This window comes from Pteropus vampyrus, unplaced genomic scaffold (assembly GCF_000151845.1).
Source record: "Pteropus vampyrus isolate Shadow unplaced genomic scaffold, Pvam_2.0 Scaffold68, whole genome shotgun sequence".
Lineage (NCBI taxonomy): Eukaryota > Metazoa > Chordata > Mammalia > Chiroptera > Pteropodidae > Pteropus > Pteropus vampyrus.
This window is the reverse complement of record NW_011888849.1, coordinates 1,847,318-1,859,233: the sequence shown is the minus strand read 5'-3', so window position 1 is coordinate 1,859,233 and position 11,916 is coordinate 1,847,318. Positions and strand designations below refer to the sequence as shown.

General features: G+C 34.6%; 1 protein-coding gene across 1 annotated transcript in view; it reads right to left on the bottom strand.

The window, feature by feature from the left end:
• CPEB3 (cytoplasmic polyadenylation element binding protein 3) overlaps positions 1-11,916 on the bottom strand; it is a 172,863-nt gene that overhangs the window by 99,814 nt on the left and 61,133 nt on the right. Inside the window, 1 exon segment of the mRNA XM_023531442.1 lies at positions 4,642-4,698. Coding sequence (XP_023387210.1) covers positions 4,642-4,698 — 57 coding nt within the window.

The following is an 11,916-nucleotide window of genomic DNA, read 5'->3' as shown; positions in this document are numbered from 1 at the left end:
GGCATAGGGAATGCAGTTAGCATTAATATGTTGGCTAGGTGGAGGGTCAGAAGAGAGAGGGAGCAATTGAAGAGATCGTTGTATAAACTATATAGATGTCTAACCAATGTACTGTATACTTGAAACTAATTAAAATAAATAAATAAAAAGAAACTGCCCAACTATTGTCCAAAATGGCTATACCATTTTACATTCCAAGTATCACCGAATAGTGCCTTTAAAAGTGCTATTCATTAAAGACATAGCAACTCTAAGCCTCAAAAAAGGTGCACGTTCCAAAGTCAGGGGATAGAGGCAGGAAGCATTTCGTGCAGAAAAGAAAGATTCACATAAAAAGAGATGGTAAGTACTGAGTACAGCTACTCTAGGCCTTAAGTGACTTGTAGGTGTGCTGCCTTAAATTCCATCAGGAAAACATCTATATAATCAATGTTTAAGATAAACTCATATTTTGAAAGTCTAACACACAAAGAAAAGGAAATCTTTAGAAGGCAGCTTAAGCTGATGCAAGCCATCACAACACCTCACTTGAACATTATCTACTACTAGTCAGTCACTATGCTAAGCTTTAAAAGATTTATACAGGTATATCTCATTGTATTGTACTTCACTTTATTCCACTTCACAGATGTTGCATTTTTTTAACAAATCGTAGCCAAGACCTCCCACCAGCAAAAAGATTACAACTCACTTTATTGCAGTGGTCATCTCTGACAGATGCCTGTCTACAGCCACTTTAGTGATCATTATTCACGATATTATAGGTGAAGAAAACAGAGGCAAGGGATTTAAGAATGTGGCCCCAAGGTTGTATAGTTTGTAAGAGATGGAACCAGACCCGCCTGACCTAGACAATGCTTTTTATGGCTATGCTAATTCACTGCTTCATCTTCAGGTTTCACATACCACCACCCAGACTGCTCAGAAGGTACTTTCTTGAAGCTGAATGATACCATTGCTTAAGCCACACTACTCCCACTGTTCTAATTTTATGCTCATCAATCAACTTTCTGATATTTAACTGTTTTTCCAGGCCCATTCTCTACTGGAAAAAGAAGAGTTGACCAGTCTAAAAGGATAAAATGGATACAACTTGGCAGTGACTCTCAGAGTAAATTATAAAACCAGGCATTCTAGTTTTGAACATTAATTTGGCCAAAAATTTGGATCACTTGACTGATCATACAGGTACCAATATCCTTTTCTGAGGACTATCATGATAGAGGAAAAAAATCACTAAGTCAGGCATCAATTCTGTACAAGCCCGTAACTACTAAACTTAACTCTAGAGTGTAACCCCCTCAAAAAAAAATAAAAACATAAACAACCAAATGAAACAACACATGTTACTGTTAGTGTCAGGAAGGCTGACAGAACTACTATATATATTGCTAGAAGTATTCTCAGTAGCCTCCTTCCTTTTCTAGCAGAAAAAATAAAAAGACATGCGAACTTCTAGTGTTTTTGCTGTGAGAGTGAAGAGGATGAAAGGACAGACTTATTTAAAAGTTTAGAAAAACTATATTGCCAGGTTAAATGGAAGGGACATATTTTTTCAGAATGAACTTTATTTTGGAAATACTGTACAAGTGACAGTTCTTACTGGTAGATCAGAATTTCTTCCTCCAACCCCGTCTATATTCTGCAATACTTGAGGGCCTAATATTTTTGAGAAAAGCCAAAATTTAGATGTCTCTTAATTTTCTCCCCAAAGGTCGGCCTGCTAATTCTTACTAGATTCATGATCTTGAACAGGAAAAATCAGTAGATTCTTTGGATTTATACATATATTGCCAATCTTTCCACATCCTAAATGTCTATAGGTTTACTCTTTTCTATAGTTGGTATCCTATCCTCCCCTCCCAAGCTCCATCTTCTGTCTTCTAGGTGACGACAACAGTGGTGATTCTCAGAGGAAAGTATAACTGGATGGTATGCACTAGGAACACCAAAAAAATGGGAAACTGGCCCATTCAAAGCTGGGATATAGTACTCAGAAGTGAATATGCTCTCCATGATACCTGACTTTCCCATTAAGTCAGGAGAGCGGAGAATATGTCTTCAGGAGAGATTTGGGTTTTGGTGAGATCAAGGAAGTAAAAGGATTGATTTTTTGAAGACATGGTGAGTGGTAGCATTACATAAAGAGTTAGAAAACATGGATTCTGCATAGCAAAAAAGGGTAAGAAAGAAGGAACTATAACTGACTCATATTTCCTGTTTTAAAAATTTAACCATTGACTCAATTCTTTTTCTTAGCCAGTCCCTTCTTGTCTGAAAATACACTTCAACTTCAATGTAGTATCTCTCGATATCAGAGATTTTGAATTAAAAGTTTCAGTGATTTGTGACTTCATCTCAATTAATCCTACATGAAAGCTGAAGGAAAGGAAGAAGGGCAGATCAGCTACAGAACAATAATTGTTGGGCCAACAAATGGTAGGTGTAAGAAGGTAGACAAAAAATACGTAGGTGTGTTTGCGTATGTGTTATATATATGTCACCAGATGGCCTGGGCCCAAATATACAAAAGGGAAAAAACTTTATTACAGCAAATCTGTCAAAGCCTGTAGGTCTCACAAGTATCTACCGAGGAGGATATTTTGTTTATTCCAATCATTTCAAGTTGGAGTCAACTTTGAAAGAGAATTAACGTAAGAAATATAAACATCAAACTCTGGTTGTTTTTATGGTTTACTTTAAGGAGCCTATAGGACAGCACTCACAGAGTCATTTGAAGATAGATACACTCTGACATCTGCCATAAAGTTGCAAATATGCATAACTCATCAACATTTGATACAGACATTGGCAAAATGACACTTTTGGTACTTTAACAATTATGAATCACAGAATTTTCAGTCTGAAAGCAATCATTAAGATGACCTAATTCAGTTTCCTTCTCTTACAGATGAGAAAATTTAGAGGCTAAAAGGGGCATTTTAGGCAATATGTACAAAGTGGAAAGAACATAAATGAAATCTCTTATTTAAAAGCAGTTGATTAAAGAGAATCAAATCAAAGAGAATCAAAACCTTTTAAAAACAAACATCTTCTAGCTTCATTTTTACACAAAAAAATCATAAATTATATACTCTCTTTTGTAGAAAAGGACTCACATCATGTCAAATTAGATCTTTTCTCAAACACACATTCATTCCTTCAGACAGACACACTACCATACTATTTTTTCCTTCTAAATCCCATCACCTAACTGATGTGTTTTCAAAAAAGTTTTGCAGAATTGCTGAAGCTCAGCAAGTCAAGCACACTTATTAATCCTCACCCTAATGTACCTAATTCTAAGAAAAAACCAGGGGCAGCATAATCTAATTGCAAAATGACCTTGCTTTCAGAAATTAGAAAACAGTGGTGAATAGTCTGGAATTTTATTGTTTCCAAGACCTTCCAAAAGAGGGGATACTCGCTATTTAGAACAAAATGTGCGTGCAGTGAAGAGGACCTGCATCATCAAGTACTGTCAGTCGTTCTCTGCAGTGCTCACTGGGAGGAAGGCTACATGTCAGAACCAAAAGAAATGTGAAATACATATTTTAGAGATAATCTAAAATCTGGCCTTAGGAACTCCTGGCATTTTAATACCCTTAATCAAACAAGAGGAGAAAGGGTAATATTGTGCACAACCCTGGATTTACTCAGTACATCCCCCATGTGTATTGAGAGTCAGCTTGTATGTCTCAGAGGATGAGAGAAGATAACCTGATATCACTCATTTGATAGAGGAGAAAACTTAAATCAATGGCTTATATAGGTATTTCTGACAACTGACCATTTCAGTACAGAGGTTGTTCTTCTGCAAAATATTTTGTCCAAAGACACTTAGGAGAATTGATACTAGCCAGATATTTCTTCCAGTATTGATTAATACAATGACTTTCTGGTTAATAAGATTTTGATGTTCCAGAACTTAATCCAACAATTATTATTGAAAAAACCATTTCTAACCTGCAAAGCTACTGACACCTATATACCACATAAATTCCACTAAGGGGAGATCCCTGATATCCAGTTTGAAGCACCTATTGGCTATCTACCACAATGAGAAAATTCTGAGTCATACATAAGTAAGTTGAATTATTCATTCACATTCTCTACCCTTCTCCCTCTCTCCCTTGGCCTCCCTCAGCCTCTCTCCTTTCTTTCTCCTTTCTTTCCTTCCTCTACCCCAATGGTATGCAGCAAGGGTCAGCAAAGTTTTCTGCTCATGAATAGGCTGTGGCTGGGTTTCAATACAACTCTTTACAAAATCAGACAGTGGGCCAGATTTGGCTCATGGGGATGTAATCTGTCAATATCTAGTATAGAGTAGCAGTTCTCAAACTTTACCTGCATCAGAATCACCGATAGGACTTATTAATACATGGATTTCTGGGCCCCATTCATAAAGTTTCTGATTCAGCAGGTTTGTAGTGGGGCCTGAGATTCTGCATTTTTAATAACTTCGCAAAAGATGATGAGGCTGCTGGTCCAGGGATCACATTTTGAGAACCACTGGTATAGAATAATGGTCTATACTGCATTCATTAGAAGGTTGAAATGTAATAAACAATTAAAAAAGGGAAAATGATATGCTGTAAACCTGACTGCTAATTTTATAGAATATTTCATATGAAGACTTACTGTTAAGTGCCATAATATTATCTGTTCCTGGATGATGAAAATTTATTCCCATGCGTCCTAAAAAATAAAATAATTTTATTTTAAGCACAAAGAAAATAATGCTTAATATAATTGTTTCAAATACATTGTATAATATGATCATTTGCAAAAAAATAAATCTATAACAAATAATGCTATCCAAGGACATAGCGATTACAACAATTTTTAAATCAAGTCATAAAATATACACGTGAAAATCTTAAAACAAAGCCAAGTCTCAATAACAACAAATAAATAAAACAAAACAAAAAAGAAGCTCCCATTATAATTGTCTGAAATTTTAATGCATCTCCAGCATTCCAATTTAAACATGCCAACTCCCTGAATTAATAAGCATTTTATTTAAACAATCATTCATAGTGCCCTTCAAATTCAAGCAGCTAAATAATAAATTCAAGAAATATATAAAGTTGAAGCTTAGAGGGAATTAGATAAAGGTTTCACTGTGGCTCAAAAATACAACAATTATCAGAATGGCAACTGGAAGAAAGATGGTAACATTCACATAACAGAGTGGGGAACTATGACTGGCCTAAAAGTCTAAGGTTCTTATTGCTACCCCTACCACTAACTAGTTATATGACCCTGGGCATAATGCTTGTCTCCAAATCTTTGTCCTTATAGTAACAGGGGTCACAAACTGCCCACACTGGCTGGCTACCTATTTTTATATATGCCTCCTCTGAGCTAAGAATCATTTTTACATTTTTAAGGGGTTATAAAAAGCAAAAATTAAAAACAAAGAATAATGTGTGACAGAGACAATATGGCCCACAGGCCTAAAATATTTATTCTCTGGCCCTTTACAAACAATTTTGCCTATCTCGGTTAAGAGTGAAAGATATAGATATCTGGTATGTTTTTTCATTAATTATTTGGGAAAGAAGGTGGATGTATCAAAAGAAAAATATAAGTCTTATATGAAAAAATATACTTAATAAGTTTTCTTGACCAATTCCTTAAGCAAAATAGTTATTGAAACAATGCTTAGTATCTATGAACTTGGATCTTCAAGGTTTTCATGTCCAATTATTTCAACGGTGACCATAAAATTCTCATAAAAATATTAATTTTAGGTCAGTACCATTGTTTAAATAAATGTCAATAGTATTTTGGGGGAGAATGATACAGAGAAAGCTGGGGATAAGTGATTGACTTTTCCAACACATACAGTGTTATGTATAACTGCAAAAGGTCAGTCATCATTTGGTATTAAACTCTGTTATGGGGTACTAGAGGCAAACAGCATTATCAAGCTCTTCTGGCCTAAAGGAGAAGAGTCACAGTGGACAAAACAGTATTTGCCTCAAATAAAAAAGAGTAATCATGAATTCCTAGTCAAATCAAGGCCACCTTAATCACTTAAAGATCCACAGTAATTTGTAAAAGGTCACTTCATATTAAAAACAAAATTCTCTTAAGTGTAATGTTGCTTGTACTGATGGATGAGTGAGAGGGAAAGAGGAAAGAAGGGAGGGAAGGAGAGAGAAAGAAGAGTAAATAAGAATAGAGATATCATCAACAGTTGATAGATTCTGATGAAACTATTCTAATTATCTATAAAGCATTATAGAACTTTCAATAAGAATTACTTTTAGTTCTTACTAATTTAAACTTCCTTATTAGGAGGAAAACATTATATATATCTCTAGTTTTGTGGAGACTATTTTGCTAGCACTTATATTAAGGTAAAATTCTTTCTTAGAATATAATTTAATGTTTTCTACAGAAAATCATATTAGCAGAGAATTATCTCTTAATAATAGAAATGCCTGTTTATTTTTAATAGATTTCATTTATCTTTTCATATTTACTAGAAGCTAATTATTAGGAGTTTCAAAAACTACCCATCATTAAAAGATACCTTTAACAGTATCTATATATGTAATTGCTGTGTCTTACATTTTTCTAGCCCCTAAGTCAATTTAGAGTCATTAAAAATTATAGTCTACACCACATGCAATGAGTGCTATTTCCTACCATCACCTTGATCAAAACTATTATAGGAAAATTTGTCACCAGAACAAGGCTTTGATTCAGTAGGGAGAATTTCCATTCTGGTTTTAGTTAGCTATATCAGTGTTCTCTCCATGATTTTCAGATAATCAAGACATTATTTAGATTCATTACCACCAAATAGTAACATCCATGAGAACTAGATGCAATTTATTCATCATATTCTGAGGTATTCAAATAGAACAGTAAATAGCCAGTCACTGGAAAGTCTGCCAAAAACCCGTTAAGAGTTCAAAATCACTGCCCATCAGAACTTAAGGAAATGGCATATAGAGAGGGACTCTATGCTCTTCGACTAAGGAATATTGAGAAGTGAGTGTGGTTCCTAAAAGCTAGGGATGTTCACTAAACATTTCTAGAATAATAAAGCATTATCAAGAAAACCAAGTAAGCCCAAATTTGGCTGGTCCTCATTCAACTTTTCATTTCCTGTGCTACAATCACTTATAGTAAAGAATTATGTAGTTTACAATCATTACATCACATAGTTTTTCTTATGTTTCTAGAACTACTTATGTTCCCATACTCAAAGGGTTGCCCTTCTCTATAGTCCACTAGAAGTGGATCCTTTTTGGACTCTTTCCATGAGGTTTTAGGACTTTTCAGCCTGGAAAGATGAAACTGAAAAGCAGTTCAGTAGTTTTCTGATTATCGTCCTCTATCCACATTGATTTCTTCCAATTCGATCTTTCGAAAGATGCAGCAAAACAAAAGCCTTAGGCAATGTTTTGTAGATGAAGGCCTCACTACTTGCTGAAAACACAACTTTTTGCTTTTCCTGGTGTCCTCCCTAATTCTGTTGGCCTCTTGGACTCAACAGATCTCTGAATCTCTGGATCAACATTATCAACAAAAAAGATATTATAAGCAGTTCTAGGTCAATGCCAGACCCATCAGAACAAATTATTTAAATATAACCTAATTTTTTCCAACTAAATGCAAATTCTTTTTAGTAAAACCATTTATGGCTTCTTTAAGCTACATTCTTTACCTCTTCCAAAATTCATGTTTAGATTACAAAATACAATGCAATATATTTTCAATGAAGAAAAAACAGACAATACAGAAAAATGAAGAAAATGAGATCACCAATCAAAGACAAGTTCTGTTAACATTTTGATTTATAGTCTCCTAGTTTAGGGAGTGTATATGTGTAAAGGTTTATTTTCTAAAATTGGGAATTATTTTATAATTTTATTATTTATTTAACACATTGTACACCTTAAGTCTTACAGTTATTATCGGATTTTGGAAGAGAGAGAAAACAAAACAAAAAAAGAAAAACTGATTCTAAATTCAGATGAAGCCATTTCTTTTTTCTTCCTTTTGTCCAACAAATACTGCTGCTTAATCAGCTGTGGAAATAGAATCTAGTGTGTGACATCTGGTGATTTTTGTTAATGCAGTCTAGTGCTGCCAGCGTGACATTTTGTCCATGGTCTGCTATTTTTAAATTGTTCTTGTCAGCTAGCTATCTTTTAAGTATAGTGTAAAATATAAGGTTTTGAAAACTGGAAAGCATACTTGGTTTTACTGAGTTAAATGATGCTGTGAAAATCTGAGACTGTCTCACTTTCCTCACTGCACAGTCTGAAAAATGGGGGTGAGAAGGAATGGAGGGAGAGGCTGGAGAATAGAATTCCACATGGTTATTTAGACTGTAAAAATCACAGTCTCATAAGCTCGATTCACATTCATATTTAAGAGGCCAGTTATAAAAGACTACCTCTACTATTATTCCAAGTTTCAGAGTCAAACTAAACCCATATTTTTACATGTCGAAAATAAAAATTGGAATTTTTATTAATTCATATTAATTATGAAAGTTACCTCTTCACTTCTGCAATACATTATAAGATAGGGAACAACTGCTGTATCTTCCTCTAATCATTCCCATTTGCTCTAAAAAGTCAAGTCTTTCAGGACCTTCACATAACAGAATGTGAGTGCCATGTTCTAGAAAAGGTTCAAAAACAAAATGCATATTCTACTGGATTCTATTTCCCACCACTTTTCTCTATAAAGTTGAAGATACATTCCTTCAGAAAAATTATCAACAAGCTGTAATAACATAATATGTAAGAATACAGTCAAGTGTTTTAAATCTCCTTTAAGGAAAAATGATGAGTTTGATACTATAATATCCTACATATGTTCCAAACAACCAAGAAGAAAAAGCTGAGAGCTTAGACCCTGAGGTCAAATCCTAGTTTCTCTGCATACATACTAGCAGTGGATAATTTTCAACATGTTATCAATCCCCTTGCACCTACGTTTCCTCATTTCCGGCTGTACTCTAGAACAATTACATCAGAATTTCTGGAGGTAGTACACAGGATTAATGTACTCATAATCTTTTTCTTTTAAAACTCTCGGGTGATTACACTGCTATATTGAAAGGATCATTTGGCAAATTAATGGGAGGTACCAATGAAGAAAATCACTCAACTTCTATCTATACTGTCTCCTCTCTCTCATATAGAACAAGAACAATTACCTCTTGCTCAGTTAGAACCTGTGGCCCCAAAGTCTGTGGAATCTGCTAACTTTTATACAAGACAAACTGATATGGGAGGAAGGGAAGCAGCACAAAAATAGAACTGGAGTAACAATTCAAGTAAGTAAAGAGACAGTACATTTTTCTGAACAAATTAAATGTAATGAAGGTCCACTTTTTTCTATAACAAGGGCATCTCAACATTCCACAAAAAGGGCCAATTTTGTGAAAGGTTATATGTTACTAAATTTAAATTGTGATTAATAAATTAAAATACCTCTCTAACACCAAAGGGATGGCATTTATTCCTTCCAAGTTTCTGTCAATTTAAATATTTTAAAGCACTATTATCGAAAGATAGCTATTTTTTCCCCAGATTCAATATGTATTTAAAAAGCAAACTCTTCAATATCAGTTCTCAACTGACACTTGCTCTTTTCATTTTTCAAATTTCAATTCCATAAATGGTGAAGGAACAGAAAATTCGAATATATAAAAATGTTTTATCAGACATTACCCCCAAGTAGTAGGCCAGGCCTACTTACTCTTCTGTTGAAAAAGGGAGACTGTGTGGGATGAGAAAAAGGTGGTTCTTTTTTTTTTTTTTTTTTTTTTTTGCCAAGATATCTGCTCCACTGTGCTGCCCCAGCCAGGAGACAGGACCTTGCTTCTCAATGTCACCTACACTGCTCAATGCACCATGGTTGGTATTTCCCTACTATTCTTCTCTCTCACTTTGAATGTCCACTTTGAATATTAATCCTAAGGGAGGGTAATGATCAATGAGGCTTAATGACCCTGGGTTTTCACAGGGGTTCCCCAAAGGCTAGATGAACCCTCATTATTAGTAGCAAGTCAGGGGACAGCTGTAAGGAGGGTATACAGATGAACCTTTTTCCCTATCTCTTATGCTGCCTCTTCCAATGCCAGAAATCCCCTCAATTCTTACAGTTATGAGGAGTCGGATTTCCTTTCAGTCCACTATAAAAGAGGGCAGAGGACAATTCCTCCCACGTAGGCCTCACTCATATATCTACCAATCCAAGAATTTCTGTACTTAAGAAATAAGGTACAGTTTTCATTAGTTCATCACCCTCTCAAAACTGTCATCTCCTGGAGGCATTCTCTTGAATGAACAACAGGAAAAATCAGATGGTAAGAGAAAACAGGTAACTGTTAAAATGTTATTCTGTTATAACAAAGAACTATAGTTTGAGATCTTCGAGAAGCCAAAAAAAAAAAAGTCTAATTTTTATTTAAATAAGGGTTCTGTAATTTGATCAACACTTTAGAAGACATATCTCAGGGTCCTGTGAAGAGAATTCAGTTTGACTTTCCCTCTACACTACTTGACATTTTTATCATGGGGGACGAGGTGGGGAACTTTTCAAATTTCCTACAAACATCTTCAACGCTGACCTAGTATAAGTATAAATGTAACTGGAAAACTGTTAAAGCTCTACTAAAACAGAAATCTTATTACTTCTTGAACTTCCTATTCGGTCATTTCTCCCACTAACCCTTTTTTCCCTCTCTGAATCAAGAGAACTATAGAATAAAAGGATTTCTTGCTGAATACATTTCTAAGATGAAATTATCACTGTGAACATATTTTTACCATGTTCACTTTAAGTACATCATGAAGTACTCTATTTTTCATGAATGTGATATCCTATTATACTTTCTTTACATTATTCAGATATGCAATTTTGGAAAGCCAACATAACTTAGGATTATTTTTCTTCCTCTTTTAGGTAATTTTTCATAATTATAGAACATTTATCCTTATAATCATTATTTATCTATGGCAAATACAAAATTTTGACAACTTGCATTTGAAAGCTTTCAACGTTTAGCTGCAGTCTAGCCAGAAGGAAGTAAATATTATAGGGATATAAAGGTTTATTACCCAGGCTAGGCAATACGCAAAACACTACTACTGCCAGCAAAAAATTGTAGATAACAATTTGAGCAGTTTCGAGTGTCAGAAACTTTATCTGATCTAAGAAGTAGTGCTTTATTTTAATGATGAGGACACTAAGAGTTTGAAGAGGCTAATTTATCTATATCAGTAGCAAACCAGAGGCAGAGCCAGAATTCAAACCCGGGTTTAAATGACTCAAAGTCAGAAAGGCTGAGGTGAAATTTCATCTCCTCTACAGAGAATATAAAATATCTGGAAGAACATTAATAACAATAATCTTTGTTTTCTCTACATAGTAAGTCTCAGGTGGTTTTTTCACTTTCCTTTTTGTCTTTTATGTACTATATGAATTTCTTACAATGAGCAAGAATGTATTGTTTTCTAAAGAAAAATAGAGCTCCAAAGAAAAACACTGAAACGCACAAGCAAACAAAAAACCAACGACTATAATATGAGTTTTGTAACCCTCAAGATAGTGTTCCCATGTTCAAGTGGGAGAAAAAGATACTAAAGGTAGGGAGGAAAACAGAATGGAGTAGAGGGAAGTACTTCTGGACAGACTCATACAGAAGCCACATAGTAGGTCCCCTAGCCTATGCACCTTTCTCTTAAAGCTCAATTCACCTAGTTGTTTATATCTTTTTTATTTTTAATTGACTGGATGTTTACATCTTTTGTCCCAAAGACCCTCTCTCTGATTTTATCTTAAGAGCTATGTGCAAGAACTCATCCATAGCATCTATAATGAAGAAAACGCTGGACACAACCTAAGAGTCCAGTATTAAGGCCTATCAATAAA